The sequence below is a fragment of the Dunckerocampus dactyliophorus genome, chromosome 4 (genome assembly GCF_027744805.1).
Source record: "Dunckerocampus dactyliophorus isolate RoL2022-P2 chromosome 4, RoL_Ddac_1.1, whole genome shotgun sequence".
NCBI lineage: Eukaryota > Metazoa > Chordata > Actinopteri > Syngnathiformes > Syngnathidae > Dunckerocampus > Dunckerocampus dactyliophorus.
The window spans coordinates 26,932,911-26,955,522 of record NC_072822.1 but is presented as its reverse complement, the minus strand read 5'-3'; the positions used below and the strand labels follow the sequence as shown (position 1 = coordinate 26,955,522).

The following is a 22,612-nucleotide window of genomic DNA, read 5'->3' as shown; positions in this document are numbered from 1 at the left end:
AGCCAAACGGGAAGCCAATTTCAACATTTTCAGTGAAACTCTTTTATCTGAGATGAATCCTAGCTGGGGTAGACTACCGAATTCCCAACAAAATGTCTTTGCACTCTGATAGACGCCATTATGCTCCTACTAGACAATTCACCTTTTAAATATCTCACCTCCCCTGGTCTCACTTTTGTTACATTTCTTATCCTGCTGCAGTTTGCAGACAGCAGACATCTTATCAAGTAGACGATGAGTATTTGGATTAAACCAAAGCCAAGACCCCACGCCAGAAGCCAGGGCATCCTTGTTTTAGTTTGCATTGATAAGACAGACTAGCCTGGAGTAGTAATGCTCAGAGAGGAGGAGAAATGGTATTTGGGAAGCAAAAAGGGGGCCAGATGAGCAATGCAAAACCGGCTTTGTGTTCCCCTCAATATCTTTCTGATTAACCCTCAGAGCATGAAAGCATCATGGAGGTACAGATAGCTCCTGCGACTCTCGCTGCTCAAATTTATTTCAGCTCAATCTTCCATGATGATTTTAAAGCATCTGCAAGTGTTTGTGAACTCAGTGACTATCTATACGTGTCTTGCTGATTGGTTTCAGAGAATCCGACTAGTGGATTAGCTCTGACTCCTCAGGGTTGCTGCCCAGCAGGTATCGCTGGCATTCAGTGGCCCTGATGACTGATGCAGAGGTGTGATACATGGAAATGTGTCAGCAATTAACATTCGCCGCAGGCAGTTGAGAGTTTCCACCAAAAGGGAAGCAGTCATGCTGAATTGTAACCCTTAGCAGACTTATTTCTTAACATTCATTTTAGCAAAGATTCATGCCCAGTTTGACATGAAAAGGGCTTTAGGTTTGGTGCAGTAATACAGTGTCAGATGGCTGGTCTTGATCAACACACTCATACATTTCTTTGATGGCTAATGTGTTGCACTTTCATCGCCTAATTCCCCTTCAGCTAACACATTTCTCAGCCTCTAATAACCAATAAATGTCATCTGAATGAAACTGCGAGTGTACATGCACTCGTTTTTTAGGAGATGAGAGGACCTAGCCATTGAGAAGGCCTGGGGGAGTAAGTTTGGGTCTTGACATTACAGGGTGGATGCCAACCACCCGACCTGAAACGCCTCTTTCAACACCGCATCCAAATTTAAACAAATGTTTGAGTTTACATATGTCTGTCTCAGATATCACCGGCTCATTTGTATTTTTCTCATTATCGTTTTTTTCTCCTGTGACTTCCATTTTGTCTCTCTTTCTGTGAATCTTTTATCGTGACCCAATGTGCTGTTAGCAGCAAACAAATACTGTTTGAAATTTAAAATTACAGTAGAACCTCAGTTTTGGTATGCCCCGGCGTTCATAGGATTCCATTTTTGACAGAAGATATTGCAAAAAACATGCCTTGGTTTTGGGGCGCACAGTTGCCAACTGGTTAGCATGTTGGCCACACAGTCAGGAGATCAGGAAGACATGGATTTGAATTTCCGCTTGGGCATCTCCGCTTGGTTTGCATGTTCTCCCCGTGCGTGTGTGGGTTTTCTCCAGGTAGTCCGGTTTCCTCCCGCATTCCAAAACCATGCATGTTAGGTTCATTGGAGACTCTAAATTGTCCATAGGTATGAATGTAAGCAGTAATGATTATTTGTTTACTGTATATGCAGTATGCTCTGCAATTGGCTGGCGACCACTCAAGGGTGTACCCCGCCTCTCACCCAAAGTCAGCTGGGATAGGCTCCAGCATACCCCCGCGACCCTAATGAGGATAAGCGGTATAGAAAATGGGTGGATGTCTTTGTTTTCGTATGGCCAAACAGTGCGGTATCACGTGCCCAAAAAAAGGAGCCACACCTTGGTCTCTTTGCAGAACGGATAGTGGTTCTTTTAGAGTTGGGACACTATAGACCGGCGGTTCCCGAACTTTTTAGAGTCGCATACCCCTTCAGACATTTGTCCTGAAGCCATGTACCCCCTACTCCTGCACACTTAAAAAACATAAACCTTTTTATCTTAATTAACTTGAAATATTTAACATAATTAATTGGTTAATTCATTTTATAGTAATTGGGGTGGGGGTAGGGGATAATGTCCAGTACGGCCCACGACCTAAAGTCGGCTTTGGGTTTTGGCCCCCTGTGTGAGTTTGACACCCTTGCTATAGACAGATTCCTGCCAGGGAATCCTTTAATCGGGTTTATTATGTGTGTGTGGCTTTCTTCATAGAACGCACACAGAACAATGAATAACTCTGTATACAGTATATCCCGTTTCTTCTTCCTGCGCACTGCATCATGCACATGATCATGTGTTCAAGCGCACCGCTATACAGCTATAAAAACCGTGAAACGGCATCCGTGTGGCTCTTCCGTCACACCACCTCCCCTCTCTCCCCCACTCATCACTGTATGTTCACCAACAAGTCTTCAATAAAATGTAAAAGACATGTTAAATGTTCATTTATTGATATCATATCTTCATTTGTATGTATTTTGCATTGTTTTCTGCAGGTAAAACTATACAGTAATTATTCTCTGTAAAATGTGTTTTGTGTTCATATTTCTGGTTGTCTGAAATGGATTAATTGGATTTGCATTATTTCTTATTGGAAAAATTGCTCCGGTTTTCATACGTTTCGGTTGTCGCCGGAACAGATTGCTGACGAAAACAAAACTTCCACTGTATTATTCCTCAAATCAGTGCAGGGGCTCATTGGTGTACCTCTCACTTAACATTATACAACAAAAACAAAAAAATAACAAACAAAACAAACCGTAAAACATAGAACATGACAAAGGGGTTCCACTTCAGCCGTCCAGTGACTGACATTTGAATAACAACAACTCGGGCACTGTTACGCCATGCATTTTGTACCAACAGCTGCTCAAAATGGGACGAGTGACTAAATTAGGTCTGAAAACAAAACCGAAAAAACCCCACCAGAATGTGAAAACGATACCACTGTTATGATGTTCATTATCATTTTTATTCATGTCAATACAAACTTGCAATCCATCATCCCTGTCATTTCTATTTACTCAGCATTAGCATGCCCACAGCCACTTCCTCTTTCCATCCAGGCTGAGGTGTTTATTATGAAGGGTGCTTGCACAATTTCTATGCATCAGCCCAGCTCATTGTGTCACATAAATACAAGTTGCAAATGCAGCTATTTTCACAGGGTCGAAGCAGTAAAGCATTACCAAATATAGACATTGCTAGTCAGAAGTTTACATACTCATCATAAGCTTGAATGTCTTTTTAATTGTTTCCCGAAAGATTTATTTCAACTGTTCTTTTCCCAGGATGGAATAATGTACGTACAATATTTTTTTTAAAGACTGGCTGCACAATTTGTGAATTATTTTGAGGATTTTTGCCTAATTTACACAGGGTCAGGATTACGCATACAGGCTCAACTATATGCATAAAGTCACCTAGATCTAAAACGCTCCAAAAATATCTTGATAAGACCAAGTCCAATTAACTTCTTGTTTCTGATCATGATTGAATGTAGCTGGTTGTCTCGCTTTGTCAGCATAAAATGATTTAGTTGACAGCACTCATTGGATCAAACAATACTCAATATGAATGTCAGATCAAAGAAGGAGGATTGTAGGTATAAACAACTTGGACGTAAAAGGTTCCCACTGCTGTAGACCCATTTTTAAACATCATAGTTCAAACAATTTTTACTTGGATGTGTCCCCACTTCGCTAATGTCTGGAAGAAGACTCTGTCTCCCCCAGATGGAATTAAATTGCTTAAGATCAATCTAGAAACCACCAATGCTGAAACCTGCCATGAACTGGAAACTGCAGTTCAGTAATACCTCGGTTATCGTGGTTAATTGGTTCCAGAACCGACTGTGACAAGTGAATTTCCGCAAAGTAGGATTCCTTATTTATAAATTGAATATTTCCGTAGAGCATAGAAAACCTGTTTACGACCTTCTAGATAAAGTTTTAAAACATTATAAATTGTTACTGCCCTCTAAGACATAAAATGACAGCCATATAGTCACCTTTACACTCTTATTACCTAGTAAAGTAGACATAATAAGAGAAAATGAGACATAGACTCACACATGTTATCATTGGGAGAGTTCCTTGTCGTTTATTTTTGTGCTTCTGGGACTTCTTGTGGTGGCTAATATAACATTAATGACACCTAGTGACCAGTGTAGAATAACTCATATCAACATGAATGCCTGAATGTCTTGTATTTGTGTTTTAGTTCATTGAGTCATTGTTATGCTTGATGCTTGACAGTGTGTAATTTAGGCCAAACGGTAACATTTGCTTAAACATGCATTTTTTTTTTTTTTTACTAATAATAGGCTGTAATCAATAATGAAACAGCATAATATAACAATTTATATATTTTGAAAAACTGTGATAGCCATGAAATTTAAAGTGCAGAGTGATGAGGGATGACTGTAAAACCATTGAGTCTCTGGAATGGCCTTTCCAAATCCCTGACCTCAACCCTACAAAACATTTGGGGACTACAGTAAGAGTAAGTAAAATGTATTGTGGTTAATTGGTTCCAGACCCAACCATGATATGCAAATTTCCGCCAAATAGGATTCCTTATTTAAAAATCAAACAGAAAACCTATTTACAGCCTTCTAAATGTGTTTTTTTTTAACATTATTAGAGCCCTTTGGACATGAAATAACACCCCCATAGTCACCTTTACACTCCTATCACACAATATAGTAGACATAGCAAGAAAAAATAAGACATAATACAAATGATGATCATGATCGTGTGAGTTGTTGTAAATGTGTTCTAGTGCTAGGGGAGCAGAGTTGAGGGTGCAGACAGGAAGTGACGTTGGGGGTCAAGAGTTGAGTTTTAGATTTCTGTGGGTTACGGTTGCAATAGTAGCCCATGTTAGGGATTATTGCGCCTGTTGTGAGATCATTCAAACCTGCAATAAAAGCCTGTTGTTCCGGCGATCAAGTCTAGTCCTTGTGTGTCTCATCAAACATGACAGTAACATTACTGACACCTAGTGACCAGTGTAGAATATTAGAATATTAGTGTAGAATATTATATATCACATCACAAATGCCTTATATTTGTCTATCATTTTGCTATTTATATACCTTAGCATGCTTAATTTAGGCAAACTTTCAGTAAAATGTGATTAAATATGTATAATTTTTGACTAATAATAGGCCATATTGAACCACGAAACAGCGATTTGATTTGATTTGTCAATTAATATATTTTTGAAAAACCGTGATAGAGTGAAGCCTCAAAATTTGATACGCGAGGCACAATAATCTATAAGAAAAACACGGCCACGGTGACTATACAGGTATACAGGTACACTAAGCAGGTTTTCTATGCTCTAACTGCAAAAATATTCCATTTCTAAATATGGAGTCTTTTTTCGCAGAAATTCATTTGTCATTGTCGGGTAATTATGTACGTTATTAAATCATTCCACCGTACAAAAGAGTGGTTCAAATAAATCATTAAGAGCACAAAATGGATATACAGTACATGCATTCCCATGATGAGTGGAGGTAAACTTCTAACTGGAAGTGGACTTCCTAATTAGTTACCTTCTGTCTTACTGGTAGTTGGTGACTGTGTTTCCCTTGAACAACCACTCTCCCACCTGATCCATGCTGTCCACCTGCACTATCCTGTACTTGCATCTCCCCCTTCCCTTAAATAAAGTCTATGGATTTGCATTTTGCACATCGTTCTCGCATCTTCCTGACATATTTGTAAATGTAAGGTTCTTTCAATCTCTGCCAATGAACTGCAAATGGACAGTATTCGCTTGGTCACATCTTGATTACCAGGTAGCCCAGTAAAAAAAAATGAGGCTGATTGCTGGCATGTTTGAAGGGACAGTTCGGATGTTTTGACATGAAGTTGTATGACATCCCCATCAGCAGTGGACTACATCAACAGTGACTTACACCCCCACTTGGTCCCGCGAGTCCAGTTCTGTTCGGATTTCCGTGATGAGGAACGTTGTTCCACTTAGTTGCTGGGTCATTTAAGTAAAGAGTTTGTCTTCTCATAACAATATGCGTTCAAAAGACTGGGGGGGCGGGGGGGGGGGGGGGGGGGGGGTGCTCCATGTCAAAAACCCGAACTATCCCTTTAACTCATGGTTTATTTCAGTATTTGGACAGCAAAGTGGCGCAGTGATTAGTACTGTTAATTACAAGAAAGTGAGCTAAACTATTAACTAAAGTTAATATTTTCTGTCATAGACAACAGTTTGTCTAGATCAGACAATTTGTCAACACACTGCTGTCGTTTGTACTTTTTCCTACACAAAACAACATTCCGGGACCACCAGCGGGAGGCTTAAAACTGCAAGTAAATGATGCACCCACACAAATGTCTATTTTTGACATATGGCGTTCCTTCCACACCCCTGAAAACCTTCCTGCCAGCTTGACATTCACGTTGTAGGATCAACATTTAAAGTGACTTTTGCATTTAATAGGTTAAATTCAGCTCCAGAACCCTTACCGTCTCTCTTCAATATGCCTCACACTCTTGTGAAACACATTTTACATATAGGTACTCTCCACTAATGAATGATAATGTAAGATGATCGATGAACAGATGGAATCGAAGTCACGGTGTACAAGTTATATATAAGTTTCACTTCTGCATCCCTCAGCAACTGTGGTGCACAACATCAAACGATAGATTCATAATTTCCTCATACCGCTTCATCTAAATGCTCCAACTGTATAAGTGCCTAATTATTCAATAAACACCATAAATATGCCGCTATGATTCCAAAGCCTGCTCCGTTGCATGAAAATAAGATGGAAAAGTAACAAGCAGGGAGAAGTCGTCACTCGTCATAACCACGAGACTACAAGAACGCACACCTTCACCAGTTTAAAACAAACATTTCTGGAAATAAACCGGTGTTCTGGCAGAGCCATACGATCTAGTAGCACATATGGACCACCCATGTCAACTGTAGGCTACTGGCAAGCAGTAGCCCATGTAAAAACAGTGCCGTGAAACAATGGAGGACGCATACAAGAATATATTCATGCAGACCGACTTGGTCTAGGAACACAGATAGGCATATTAGAAGCGCTGTTTTCTTCTGCTAAATTCATTATGTCTGACACAGAAGGTAAGCTTTCACTGCCGTTTGATTGCATTGTTTTCAATTATTTCATTTTATGCAACACACCATGCACACTCACACAATTGGGCATGCACCATCATTCGTATTAATCTGCCAAACCTTGTATAAACATACTGAGTGTGTATGCGGTCATACTCATTGTTTGAATTGTTTGACCCAGCAACCCAGCAATTTTTGGAGAAAAAAGTGTTTTTTGATAAAACATCCGGGGCCGTGAATCCTGAATCGCAAATGTGCGGTGCTCCACTGTACTATATTTGGATTTTTCTTTCTTTCTCACACATGATACAGTGGAACATCAGTTAGCATACATCATGTTTTTTTGGTTATTGTCAAAAATTTACACCAAAATTTCGCCTCGATTTGCATACATTTTCCAGTCAGGGTACAATATGGCATGCGTCTTCTCGTGTTATTAATACAATGCATAAGCGCAACTGTGTTGTTGATGTATTTTTAATCACAAAACGTCCTTGTTAGCAGTTTGCTAATACTTGGAAGCAGGAAGCGGAAGTGAGCTCCGTCGTTCATCTACAGTATGTCATCAGCGGTTGACTGTGTAGATGCTAACCAAGGTTCCACTGTATTGAGTTTAGCTAACATCGGCTTGGATTTTATTTTGAATTTAGTGTAATTGCAAGCAGCAGGTTGAAAATGTAGTTAGCACGTCTGTCTCACAGCCCAGCGGTTTAAGGTTTGAGCAGAGCCCATTAGGCAATTCCGTAATTTTTATGGTAGGTTTATTTTAACAGGTATATCAACAAAATACATTAAAAACATTAAATGAATGTGATAAATTGATTTATATTTGCTTGAGCGAAATGACTATTTGATCCCTTTCCAACAAGCAATAATTGTGACATCCACAGACTGATTATGCGCTCATGCAGCACACACATTTGTCTTTTCATTTCAGCAAGACGCTCGGTGAAAAGTAGAGAAAATAGATATAGATTAGAGAAGTACTCGAAGAGCGCAGACCTCCGCCAAGCGCCATAGTTCCCCCCATATTGTGATTCACACTAAAATAATAATCCTACATTCTTTGCTATTTTGTAAAAACCTGTTGGAAATGTGTCCTGTATTTTTTTTCCAAGTGTTTTGGACATTTTTTGTGGAGTTATATGCACAAATGACGAAAATTGTCCTATTTTGCAATGTTAAAAAAAAAATCCTTTCCCGGATTCCCGGATCAACCCCAAAATTTAATCAGTTCTTGCGTATCTCATATCCGACAATTCCTGAAAATTTAATCCAAATCCATCCAGGAGTTTTCAAGTTATTTTGAACACAAATAAACAATCACACAAACAGATAAACGCCGGCAAATGCATAACCTTTTCGGCTTCACTCGTGTACGTTTTTTCAAAAATATACTAATTAATAGATCATGTTGTTTTGTTGTTGAATGCAGCCTATTATTAGTCCAAAAATAGCACATTGAAGCAGATTTTCCATATTTTTTGCATAAATTAAGCATTTCAAGCATAAAAATGACTGAATGGACTAAAATACAAGGCATTCAGAAGTCGCAAAGACGCTGTGAATGACATGTAGTATTCCACACCGGTCACTAGGTGTCAGTAATGTTACTGTAATGTTCGGTGAGACACACACCAGACTTAATCACCGCAGCAACAGGCTTGTGTTACAGGTTTGAATGATCTCACAACAGGCGCAATAATCCCAATAAAAACACGTGCTACCATTGCGGCGTAACCCACACCAAACTAATACTCAACTCTAAGGAACACATTTACAGCAAAACACACACGAGCACAAATCTTACTCGTGTCTTAATTTGCTTATCAAATCATATTATGTCTACTGTATTGGGTAATAAAAATTGGGTAATGTAGTGTTTAGATGACATTGGGGTGTTCTTTCATGTCTAGAACGCTCTAATAATTAGTATTGGATTTAGAAGATCGGAAACAGGTTTTCTATGCTCTAACTAGGAAAATATTCAAGGTATAAATAAGGCATCCTACTTTGCGGGAATTCAAATGTAATGTCTGGAAACCATTAACCACGGTAAACAAGGGATTTCTGTATACTGATCATCTTGCCGAAAAAAATATGTACTGTACATCTTTTATTCAACCAGTACTGTGGCTGATTAGCTTTTCTCTTGCGATCCTCTTTTTCCTGCATACTTGGGAGTATTCACGTTTCCTCATATCTGTCATTTAGAATGTCCCGAGGCACGCATACTGTATAATGTCTTTTTTTCCTCATTCATACATTTATTCTGCTGCCGATCTTGTTAATTTTTCATATTCATCTGATTATTAACAGTGATTGAACTACTAATTAATGATAGCCTACAAACTTACAGTCATGGAAAAAAATGATTAGACCACCTTGTTTCTTCAGTTTATTGATCCATTTTAATGCCTGGTACAACTAAAGGTACATTTGTTTGGACAAATAGAATGATGATAACAAATATAGCTCATAAGAGTTTAATGTAAGAGCAGATATCTAGCAAGTTCTATGGTTTTCTTGATCATAACCAAAATCACTTAAGTTTTTACATGAATAGCTGTACTGCCAAAAAATGTAACTCTTATGAACTATTTTTGTTGTCATTGTTATATTTGTCCAAACAATTTGTACCAGGCATTAAAATGAACAAGAAACTGAAGAAACAAGGGTGGTCTAATCATTTTTTTCCATGACCGTATGTATGCTTAGGCTCCAGCATGCCCCCGCGACCCTAATGAGGAGAAACGGCATAGAAAATGGATGGATGTATGCATGTATGCTTGGTGGCTAGAAGACATCTATCATTTATTTGAAAAGGCCGCCAAACCAAACCATCAGCGCCGGTCATGCGGGTAATTTACGATCTAATAACTCATGCATCAACACTGAATGAAACTTCATTAAGGTTATGCTTAGTTAGCAACTACACAGCAGCTATAATTTAATGGAAATGTTAAAAGTCAGACTATCAGCAGCTATCATAACACAGCATTAGTGGAGGATTCAATTAAAAATTTAAGCGCCATATGACTAAATCACAAAGAAAATAACCAAGCAAGCTGAAAAAATGCACATACTGATACTTTGGATATAAATATTGTAATGGACGTTGCTTCTCTTTAGGCTTTCTTCCTGGTTCTTGGGACTGCGTTGCCATCGGAGAAGTGGTCAATAATGACACAATTTAAAAGCTTTTCAAATTGTATTAAAAAATACAAGCAATATGTTTGGTTACAGGGCTGGACTCTACATCGTCAAGGAAGATGAGCGAAGAGAGCCCGGAATGAAAGTACACAGTCTATAAGGCAGTTTCCCCTCGAGAAAGTGAAAGTCAAGTTTGTGTAGAAGTGAGAGTCAAGCTTGTGTGAGTGAAAACAATGCATTGATTGGATCTTCCAGTCTTCCAGTATTTTTCCATCAGTAAGTGTTGCGCAACTCTGATTGTGCTCTGCGAGTGTGTACGGCAAGAAAGCCTTATATGAGAAGACTGAAATGCACTGATCTAATTTACTGACTGAATTTAAAGGTGTAATAATAACATCTAACAATATCTACTCTGGATAGCAGGAGGCAGCTTGGCTTTCTTGGAAGAATACTCTGCAGCAATTGGACTGGAATCTTGGCTCAAAAACAGCTTAGCAGGTTAATTCTCGGTTGATACTTGAGTATAACTCAAAATGCGTCAACCAAGAATGAGCTTGACATAAAGACGACCATGCTGCACCATGAAAATACATTCATGTAATAGCACCTTTAGCCAGATCCTCACTAAAAATGTATCAACTTCTTCCTTTGCTCAATCGACAACAATTCTGTTACAATCTTTGACAATCTACATCCTAAAATGCAAAGTGCAAGATGTTTGGAAAGTCACTGTGGTCCTTTCTGTTCACATTTTTTTATATTTCAGATTTTGTTGAAATTTTGTAAAAACTAAGCCGAAACCATTCATGCGCCTGGCTTGCTGTGGAGAAAAGCTGAAAAAAAGTGTAACAACTGAAGAACATACATTGCTCGTCGAACATGTCCACATCGCAATGCAGTTCATGGGCCTCTCTCTTCAACATACCTCATAATTTAAGATGATCCATGAACAGGCAGAATCAGAATCACAGTGTAGACCTTAAATATACGTTTATAAGTTTCACTTTTGCATCTTACAGCAACTATGGCGCGTTGAAGAACCACTTAACAAAGTGCGACATCTCAACGCTAGCCGAACAAACATTATAGGTGAAGCATAAAAATATAAACATGTAAAAATGTTGGCCTTTTTTAACGATGCTACATGTATGATGTGTATTTTACCTGTATTAAGACGTATTTATAAATTATTACCAACTTGGGGTGAATGAGATCTGTTCTCTGCGGGGAAAAAAAGTTTATTTTCAGAGAAAATAATTTAAAAAAAGATCATTTTAATAATAACTGTTAATTTAATAATAACTGACTCATTTGGAGGGTTTTTATGTTAATACCAGGGCTTGTCACAGTTGCCAGTGAGCACTGGTGGTTGATGTGCTGTGTTGCCTTGGTACCTGCCTTCTCCTGGCCTGTTTTCTCTTTTTGCAGTCACACCTTGAGCAGGCTGGAGGCGGGGACGCTGGGCACACCTGTAGCTTATTAGTCTGTACCTATTTAAGCTGACTACCCGCAGCTGGCAGCCGCTGGTTTATTGTCTCGCTACGGCTGGCTACTCGTCCCAGAACTCCTACTACACAATCCTCGTGCTACGCCTTTTTGGACCCTGTCGCTCCCCTGCCATCCAGCTTTACTCCCCAAGGTTGTACTGCTCTTCATGGTGTTGCCTTTATTTGTTTTTCTGTTCCTTCTTTTGCCAAGACACCATCACTTTCTGTTTATGGAACTGCCTTTTTGCATTTTTTGTTATTAAAAGTTCCTTTACAACCACACAAGCTCTCAGCCTCTGCATCTGGGGTCCAAACCACACCACGGACTTAACAGAATAAACCAGCCAAACCATGGACCCCGCGGAGCCCGAGCCCATTAAGCTGGCGCTACGTCACCAGGCCCAACGCCTGGGCAGACAAGAGGAACAAATGAATGCATTGGGTTCGTGCATCAAAAGCCTAGCGGACCAACAAGACGCACGCATGCAGGCTCTGGAGACCCAGCTCGGCGCGTTGGTCGCAATCCTACAACAAGGCTCTTCCACCACCGCACCCCCCGCTAACCCTGAGGTTCCCGCAGACCCCTCGCCCTCGTCAGACGGCATCTTACCTGCATTCGGCGCAGCGCTGTCCAAACCCGAGAGGTTCTCCGGCGACTCCGGCGAGGTACACACCTTCTTGACTCAATGCGAGCTCCACTTCGAGCTGCAGGCAGCTGCCTTCCGGTCCGAGCGGGCACGGATCGCCTTCATTATATCCCACCTGACGGGCAGAGCCGGGGAGTGGGCCACGGCGGAATGGAGCCGTCGTTCCCCCATTTGCTCCTCCTATTCCGCCTTCACCAAGGCTATGGAACAGATGTTCCAACGAACTCCTCCTGGTCACGACGCAGCACGCACCCTTCTGCGGATAAGTCAGGGGCGCCGCAGCACCGTTGACTACGCCGTGGAATTCCGTGCGCTCGCAGCAAAGAGTGACTGGAACGCTTCTGCTCTGTTGGACGTATTCTTCACGGGCCTTGCCGACCCCATCAAGGACCAGATGATTCCGCTGGAGACTCCGGCGACCCTCGACGACCTCATCGCCTTGGCCATCCGCATAGAGAAACGGCTCAACGATCGCCTCACGGACCGGAGACGCATCACTCTGAGCTACAGCCACGGCAGCTACCAGGTCCAACAGACGCCGCCTCCGCCACAATCTTCACTAAGCTCGACCTCCGTTCCGCCTACCATCTTGTCCGTGTCCGAGAGGGTGACGAATGGAAGACCGCCTTCAATAACCCTCTCGGACATTTTGAATATCTCGTCATGCCCTTCGGGCTCACCAACGCTCCGGCCGTATTTCAAAGCTTCATCAATGACGTCCTGCGAGACATGCTTGGTCGTTTCATTTTCGTTTATTTGGACGACATCCTAATTTTTTCATCGTCGCTTGAGGAGCACGTCCAGCACGTGCAGCTAGTACTCCAAAGATTGCTTGAGAACAAACTATTTGTTAAGGCGGAGAAATGTTCTTTTCACTCGTCATCCGTTTCCTTTCTGGGGTTCATTGTGGAACGGGGCCAACTTAGTCCCGACCCAGCTAAACTCCAGGCCGTGGTCGACTGGCCCGTTCCTACATCAAGGAAGCTTCTTCAGAGGTTCCTGGGCTTTGCCAATTTCTATCGTCGTTTCATTAGGAACTTTAGCCGGGTAGCCGAACCTTTGACGAAGCTCACATCTGTGAAAATCCCGTTTACGTGGACCCCAGAGGCAGACGCGGCATTCAGTAGACTTAAATCTTTATTCACCTCGGCTCCTGTGCTTACCCACCCCAATCCCTCCTCTCAATTCATTGTCGAGGTTGACGCCTCCGACTCCGGCGTAGGAGCCGTCCTCTCCCAGCGCTCTAGCGATGACCAGAGGATCCACCCCTGTGCCTTCTTCTCTCGCCGCCTGACCCCGGCCGAACGAAATTACGACATAGGTAACAGAGAATTATTGGCTCTTATCTTAGCCCTGCAGGAGTGGAGGCACTGGCTGGAGGGCTCCGAGCTCCCGTTCATTGTTCACACCGACCACAAGAATCTGTCATACCTCCGATCCGCTCAGCGCCTCAACCCCCGACAGGCACGGTGGGCCCTTTTCCTCACACGTTTCAACTTCACCCTGACCTACCGCCCGGGCTCCCAAAACGGCAAGCCTGACGCCCTCTCCCGACTACACGCACCTGTCCTGGAGGAACCCCCCCAGGAGTACATCGTTCCCCAGTCCCGGATCCTGGGGGCCCTGCAATGGGACATCGAGCGGCGGGTGGCCAACGCGGCAAAGGAAGTCTCCATCCCAGAGGGATGTCCGGTGGCCCGGCTGTTTGTCATCCCGGGACTTCGCTCCGAGGTCCTCCAGTGGGCCCACGGTTCCAAGGTAGCATGTCACCCCGGAGTCTCCCGCACCGCCTTCCTGCTGGCGCAACGGTTCTGGTGGCCCTCATTCCAAGTCGACGTCCAGAGGTTTGTGGCCGCCTGTCCAGCTTGTGCGCGGAACAAGCCATCGCATCTGGCCCCAGCGGGGTTCTTACGACCGCTTCCCACCCCCTCCCGCCCTTGGTCCCACATTGCACTGGACTTTGTGACAGGACTTCCCTCATCTAATGGAAATACAGTCGTTCTCACCATAGTAGACCGCTTTTCTAAAATGGCGCACTTCATCGCACTCCCCAAGCTTCCGTCTGCCCTGGAGACGGCAGACCTACTTGTCTCCCACGCCTTCAGACTCCACGGGATCCCTCTGGATGTGGTCTCGGACAGAGGCCCACAGTTTACATCAGCAGTCTGGAAGGCGTTCTGCAAGTCCCTCGGAGCATCACCCAGCCTGTCCTCAGGCTATCACCCTCAGAGCAACGGCCAAACAGAGCGAGCCAATCAGGACCTGGAGGCGGCCATTCGCTGCGTTTGCCATCAGCAGCCCGCCTCCTGGTCCCTCAATCTGCCATGGATCGAGTATGCTCGCAATACCCTTGTCTGCTCGGCCACGGGCCTTTCTCCGTTCCACGTTGCCTATGGTTACCAACCCCCAGCATTCCCTTCCCTGGAGTCAGAGGTGGCAGTTCCCTCCGTGGCTGCCCACCTTCACCGGGCCCGCCGGGCTTGGCGCAACACACGGGCAGCTCTGGGCCGGACGTCAGAGCGCAACCAACGCCTAGCCAACCGCCATCGCTCAGTTGCCCCAGACTACAAGCCAGGACAGAGGGTGTGGCTTTCTTCCCGGGATCTACCCCTCCAAACAGACTCTAAGAAGCTCCAACCCAGGTACATCGGCCCTTACACTGTGGATCGTGTTTTGAACCCGTCCGCGGTTCGACTCCTTCTGCCAGAATCCCTCAAGATACACCCGGTTTCACTCCTCAAGCCAGTCACCTCCAGCAACCTCAGCCCTCCGGAGGTGCCTCCCCCTCCTCCTAGGCTGATCGACGGCAACCCTGCATTCACGGTCAAGGCCATTTTGGACGTGAGAAGAAGGGGCAGGGGTTTCCAGTATCTGGTGGACTGGGAGGGGTACGGCCCTGAGGATCGCTCTTGGATCTCCCGGTCCCTCATTCTCGACCCCACCCTCATTTCGGACTTTCACAAGCGTTTCCCGGAGAAGCCAGGTAAGCCGCCGGGTGGCGCCCATTAAGGGGGGGGGTACTGTCACAGTTGCCAGTGAGCACTGGTGGTTGATGTGCTGTGTTGCCTTGGTACCTGCCTTCTCCTGGCCTGTTTTCTCTTTTTGCAGTCACACCTTGAGCAGGCTGGAGGCGGGGACGCTGGGCACCCCTGTAGCTTATTAGTCTGTACCTATTTAAGCTGACTACCCGCAGCTGGCAGCCGCTGGTTTATTGTCTCGCTACGGCTGGCTACTCGTCCCAGAACTCCTACTACACAATCCTTGTGCTACGCCTTTTTGGACCCTGTCGCTCCCCTGCCATCCAGTTTTACTCCCCAAGGTTGTACTGCTCTTCATGGTGTTGCCTTTATTTGTTTTTCTGTTCCTTCTTTTGCCAAGACACCATCACTTTCTGTTTATGGAACTGCCTTTTTGCATTTTTTGTTATTAAAAGTTCCTTTACAACCACACAAGCTCTCAGCCTCTGCATCTGGGGTCCAAACCACACCACGGACTTAACAAGGGCTGTCTTTCATTACATAATTTTTTTTGTGTAATTAATGCATGAGTATCATGGAACGCTACATCTCTCTGTTAGGACGGTGTAGCGTTCCCACAGAGTCACACAGATTTCAGTGCTCTTTTATAACTTTAATCTAACCTGAATACATCAACAGCAGTGCAATTCCAATACCACACATGTATCACTAACTCAAAAACACTATATAGTCTGTTTATCCTCGGAATGACACTTCCTCATTGTCACCAGATGACCGCGAGGTGCATTCGCGAACACTCCAAACATCACAAAAACATCTTTATTATGCATGTGTGTCATCTAAATAAAAGGAAAGACAAAGAAAAACAATACGTTGATATTCTTATGGCTCACTTCATAATACTTTGTAAATACATCATACTCACAAGAGTATGCTTCTTTGAGGCTGTAAGCCAGTTGTAACGCTTGTGAGTACTGGTCTGGATGTGGCGAACAAACCCTTTCCTGGGCTGAGACAAGCGAGCGACCTTCAGAGTTGGCTCAAATCTCCTTCTGAAGTCTAGCTTTTCTGGTCCGTCATGAAAATGAATTTTTAAGAAGTCTATTTCTCCTCCTCCATAAGTCATTGTTGGCGTTATGGTGTGCAAAGTGCTACAGATTGCTCAGCTTGTCCAACTTGGCTTTGTTTTGCTGTGATCAACCAATCGGAGGATAGAAAAATGTTGACGTTATTGTGGGCCTTGTTAGGTGAATCTGATGTGGATGAAACAGGTGAAATACACCTCCATTGCTAAGTATAAGTGGCATTGGACAGCACTGCTGATTTTGAAGGCCCTGGGCAGATTACATGGCAACACAGAGAAGCTGAAATCTGATTGGACAAAGATACACTCTACGAAATGAGCGTAATAAACAGTTGGGAATAAATTAATACAATGTGAAGGAACAAATGCCAGAATGTCATTTGTAAATGTAGGTCAGTGCTTCCGATAGTGTTTAGGCCAGCATAGAAGGCTTTGTTGGGCCTGACCGCCCGCCATTGGACCGATTCCATCCAGCCTTCAATAATTTTGACAGAACATATACACATCTCTTCATTACGTCTCATCTACAGGTGGAATGGCTGAAGAATGAAGAGCTTGTGAGTTCCTTAACTGACGACAACATCGACACTAGGGCAGACCACAACCTCATCATAAACGAGGCTCGTCTTTTGGACTCTGGCAACTACACCTGCCTGGCAAGCAACATTGTGGCCAAGAGACGCAGTGCCACAGCCACTGTGATAGTCTTTGGTAAGTTGTGCTTTGATTTGATTTGTATCCTGCACCCTTACGCAAGAGATTGTCTTTTTGTTCCACTGAACAGTAATGTAACGTCTTTATTGAAGTGAGTGGATTATTAAAAGATTACACATTAAAAATGTATTATATGAAAGGAAACAAGACCCCGTGTCTTTAGCTCATTTAAAAGTAGTTTATTATTTCATTTGCAAGATGGCCTCTTAGCAGTTGCTCTACTAGGGGCTTCCACACACTTTGTGGACCACCGTGTAAACTGCTTTAAACACAGAACTAAGTGGTCAACTCCAACCTGTCGATCACCATAGTCTGTGTTACCTTTGGAAATAGTAATTACATGTAATGGTTGCAGCTCCTTGCCTTTATCTGAATTCCACAGCAATGAATTGAACAGGCAAAAGAAATGAAGGAGCTGTACATTCAGACAGCGAATAGGTGCTCACGCCATTTGATCCTTTTTTTTTCCCCAACTGCTGCCTTTATTTTTATGGTGTTTAACAGTATTGGAGATATGGAGAATAATAAGGGTTTCTGCTTTGTTGCTGTCCTCTCTAACACTGTTGAACTTTCTATAGTCGACGGCGGCTGGTCACTGTGGACAGAGTGGTCTGCCTGTAATGTGCCATGTGGGCGAGGCATGCAGAAGAGATCTCGGACCTGTACTAACCCGGCACCGCTGAACGGGGGAGCTTTCTGTGAGGGCATGTCTGTACAGAAGACATCCTGCAACTCCCTCTGTCCAAGTCAGTGACATTTACACTTATGCATTCATGATGTATACTGTAGCAGGAGATTCAAGGGTGTGAAGGCCTGATTGACAAATATAGTATTGAATATAGATTCAGCATTCACGGTCCTGCAAATTAGTGGATTTAGGTTAAAAAAAAAAACATATGTAAATATATATATATATATATATATATATATATATATATATATATATATATATATATATATATATATATATATATATATGTGTATATATACAGTCATGTGAAAAGGTGTTTGCCCCTTCCTGATTTTTTATTTTTATGCATGTTTGTCACACTTAAAAACTAATTTAAATATTAGTCAATGACGTCACACCACTGAACACAAAATGCAGTTTGTAAATGAATCTTGTTATTATTAAGGGACAAAATAATCCAAACCTACATGAAAAAGTGATTGCCCCCATGTTGAAACACAACTTAACTGAGATTAATTGAGATCTCTCAGGAAAAGGTTATAAAGCCATTTCCAAAGCTTTGGGACTATAGCGAACCACAGTAAGAGCCATTATCCACAAATGGTGAAAACATGGAACAGTGGTGAACCAAAATTACCCCAACAGCGCAGCGACGACTCATCCAAGAGGTCACAAAAGACCCCACAACATGATCTAAAGAACTGCAGGCCTCACTTGCCACAGTTAAGGTCAGTGTTCATGACACCACCATAAGAAAGACACTGGGCAAAAACGGCCTGCTGAAATGGCCTGCCGAAAACCACTGCTGAACAAAAACAACATTAAAGGCTCGTCTCAGTTTTGCCAGAAAAAATCTTGATGATCCCCATGACCTTTGGGAAAATACTGATGAGACAAAAGTTGACCTTTTTGGAAGGTGTGTGTCCCATTAAATCTGGTGTAAAAGTAACACTGCATTTCAGAAAAAGAACATCATACCAACAGTAAAATATAATGGTGGTAGTGTGATGGTCTGGGGCTATTTTGCTGCTTCAGGACCTGGAAGACTTGCTGTGTAAAATGGAACCATGAATTCTGCTCTCCACCAAAAATCCTAAAGGACAATGTCCGGCCATCTGTTGGTGACGTCAAGATGAAACCAACTTAGGTTCTACAGCAGGACAATGATCCAAAACACACCAGGTCCACCTCTAAATGGCTGAAGAAAAACAAAATTAAGACTTTGGAGTGGCCTAGTCAAAGTCCTGACCTGAATCCTATTGAGATGCTGTGATTTGACCTTAAAAAGGCCCTTATACTGGAAGACCCTCCATTGTGGCTGACTTACAACAGTTCTGCAAAGATGAGTGGGCCAAAATTAACTAAAATAAACTCCACATTGCTGTAAGAGACTCATCGGAAATGCTTGATTGCAGTTTGCTGCTATTAGGCAGTTTAGGCAGATTGCTGCCAAGGATGGCCCAAACAGTTATTAGGTTTAGGGGGCAATCACTTTTTCACACAGGGCCATGTAGGTTTGGATTTTTTTTCTCCATTAATAATAAAAAGTTTCATTTAAAAACAGCACTGGCATTTTGTGTTCAGTTGTGTTGTCATTGACTAATATTTCAATTAATTTGATGATCTGAAACACTTAAGTGTTCCTATACATTTTCTCATTTCAAATTGTTTAAAAGGTAACAGTGTGTTAAGTGTGTGAGGCATATTGAAGAGCGACGGGGAGGGTTCTGGAGCTAAATCTAACTGAATAATGTAAATGTTTGTCCAAAATCAGAGGAGAATGTCAACATAAAGCTAGCAGGATTGGAGAGGGAGGAGTGAGCCATCTGTCAAAGTTAGACAAATCTTTGCTGTAGACTGAAAACTCCATCTTATGCATTCTGCTGCGCATGCATTCATTTTCTATTGGGTGAGCTGAAGCCTATCCTAGCTGATTCTCAGGGCATTGAATCGATCTCTACTGGACTGTTCAGGGTGTCTTAGAAGATATTGCGCCTCTCATCTGAGCGGCTTCAGCAAAAACTAGATAGGAGAGCTCTAGTCTGAGGGGATGATGCAAAATCCAAGCATTAATTCTGTTAGGTAGAGGCACGCCCGAACCAGATGAATATTGAATGTTTTTGACAGAGAAGACAGATGGTTTGACAGAGGAGTGAGAGTCAAGGTTGACAACCATCTGTGAACAGACGGGGAAGGCTACGACACCACCTCTCCCACACATGAAATGCTGTCCTTTCATCCTTTCATAAGAGAGTCAATAATGTAGCCACTAACAAATAACAAACACGACACAGCCACTTTTGGATTTCAGGTGCGTCCATCACCATTCTTATAACTGAATGGAATGCTTACGAGGGTGATTCCACACGAACAAATATCCACTGGATCGTAACGACTGTCGTTTTGCACCACAAAAGGTTGAGCATAGAAAGCATTGAGAGAATAAATTCTTGGATCCTGCACCTTCCCCTCAGACTAAAGCGGTCCTGTCTACTCTTTGATGAGGCCTGCTCGGATGATAGGTAAACATCTTCTAAAACAACCTGAACAATCGATTCAATGCCCTGCGGATACAATGACCTGGATATAGGAGAACATTCACGGACATATCCCATCTTACTTTGGACAAGAATTCTGTTTTGCATTTCAATGAATAAGTAATGTGTAGAATAACAAATGTGTAGTTGCTTTGCTTTCAGTCTGTTTAATTACCAATTAATCTGAATTGTAAAATTATGGCAACTGTTCCAATATTCCATTATAATTCAATGGCATCTGTCTGCTGAACTCAAGTGAGCCAGCAGGGTTTTTCTCATTTTTGTCACATTTTTCTGCATAAATCCATGCACTTTCACTCACCTGCTTACCACATTGTCTTACCAATAATATAACTCTATATGCTTTCATTTGCAGTTATGAAATATGTATGGAAAGCATATCTGTTGTTTGCAAGTAGAGTTAAGCCGAGAATATGTCTTATTGAGAATTTCATTTCTCTATCGCCTAGTTGAGACTGCCAGTTTTGATACATTAATGAGTCTTTTGAAGAAAGCTCCTCTGTCGCTGCAGTGTCATGGAGCTGATAGTCCATGATCAAGAGCAGTTTGCTCAGTGATCTCTTGACCAAAACCCCAGCACCCAGCTTCAACACATGTTGCTGTCTACAGTATATAGCAGGTGTCCTATGTTTATGTCTGTCTCTGTTGGTGTTAAAAGATACCAGACAATACATGCAACAGTATATCAATGTCAAATCAGCCAGCTGGATGTAAATCTGAACTGTGTATTAATAAAGTCCATCAAATTGCGTCTGGAGTCTGGACTCCAACCACTCTCTGACCGGAGCGGTTGTGTGGATGAGGTGGTCCAGCGAATTTGCTTAAATCACATGCAATCTTAGCTTACCATTACAATTGCAAAAATATTGGGAAAAATAAATGCATTATCACATCAGTGCCCTCCCTTCCCGGAGACTGACCAACAGATACGCATTTTGACCACTGAACACCACTGAGCTCGGCCCCCAAAGCCCAACTGGAGGTGCAAGTGCACACCAATAGAGCAAAAGTATTGACAAAAATCTGAAATGTGGAAATATTAATTTTTATTCATATATCAAACAAATTATCAAACAAATTTAAATATTAGTCAATGACAACACAACTGAACACAAAAGAAAACAAATCCAAACCTACATGGCCATGTGTGAAAAGTGCTTGCCCCCTAAATCTAATAACTGGTTGGGCCACCCTTAGCAGCAACAACTGTAATCAAGCGTTTGCAATAACTTGTAACGAGTCTCTTACAGTGCTGTGGAGGAATTTTGGTCCACTCATCTTTGCAGAATTGTTGTAATTCAGCCACATTGGAGGGTTTTCCAGTATGAACCAACTTTATAAGGTCATGCCACAGCATCTCAATAGGATTTAGTTCACGACTTTGACTAGGCCACTCCAAAGTCTTCATTTTGTTTTTCTTCAGCCATGCAGAAGTGGACTTGCTGGTGTGTTTTGGATCATTGTCCTACTGCAAAACCCAAGTTGGTTTCAGCTTGAGGTCACGAAAAGAAGGCTGGAAATTGTCCTTCAGAATTTTTTGGTAGACAGCAGAATTCATGGTTCTATTTGTCACAGCAAGTCATCCAGGTCCTGAAGCAGCAAAACAGCCCCAGACCAGAGTATTTTCCCTTTATGGCAAAATTGAGATGAGCCTTAATGATCTTTTTATCAACTTTTGTCAACTTTTGTCTCGTCAGTATTTTCCCAAAGGTCTTGGGGATCATCAAGATTTTTTCTGGCAAAACTGAGACGAGCCTCTAATTTTCTTTTTGTTCAGCAGTGGTTTTCGTCTTGTAACTCTGTCAAACAGGCCCACTGCCCACTGTCTTTCTTATGGTGGAGTCATGAACGCTGACCTTAACTGAGGCAAGTGAGGCCTGCAGTTCTTTGGATGTTGATGTGGGGTCTTTTGTGACCTCTTGGATAAGTTGTCGCTGCGCTCTTGGGGTAATTTTGTTTGGCCGGCCACTCAGAGATCTGAGTGGCCTCTCGCCCAAAAGTCAGCTGGGATAGGCTCCAGCAGACCCTAGTGAGGCTAAGCGGCATAGAAAATGATTGTACGGATATATATATACACACACATAAATCAAAATAAATATTAGAGGAGGGTGGGGGTAGATCTTGCCTCGGTTCACGTTCGAGATCAGGGATCTTAGAAAAAGGTTGGTGACCACT

The 22,612-nt window shown here is 42.7% G+C and overlaps 1 protein-coding gene across 4 annotated transcripts in view; it reads left to right on the top strand.

Moving 5' to 3' along the window:
- unc5db (unc-5 netrin receptor Db) overlaps positions 1 to 22,612 on the top strand; it is a 258,492-nt gene that overhangs the window by 156,258 nt on the left and 79,622 nt on the right. For all 4 annotated transcript variants that reach the window (XR_008569990.1, XM_054772926.1, XM_054772927.1 and 1 more), the window contains exons 5-6: positions 17,005 to 17,185; positions 17,767 to 17,934. Coding sequence is in view for 3 of the 4 variants with exons in the window: in XM_054772926.1 (XP_054628901.1) it covers positions 17,005 to 17,185; positions 17,767 to 17,934 (349 nt within the window). In the remaining variant the exon portion in view is untranslated. The remainder of the gene's footprint in view (positions 1 to 17,004; positions 17,186 to 17,766; positions 17,935 to 22,612) is intronic.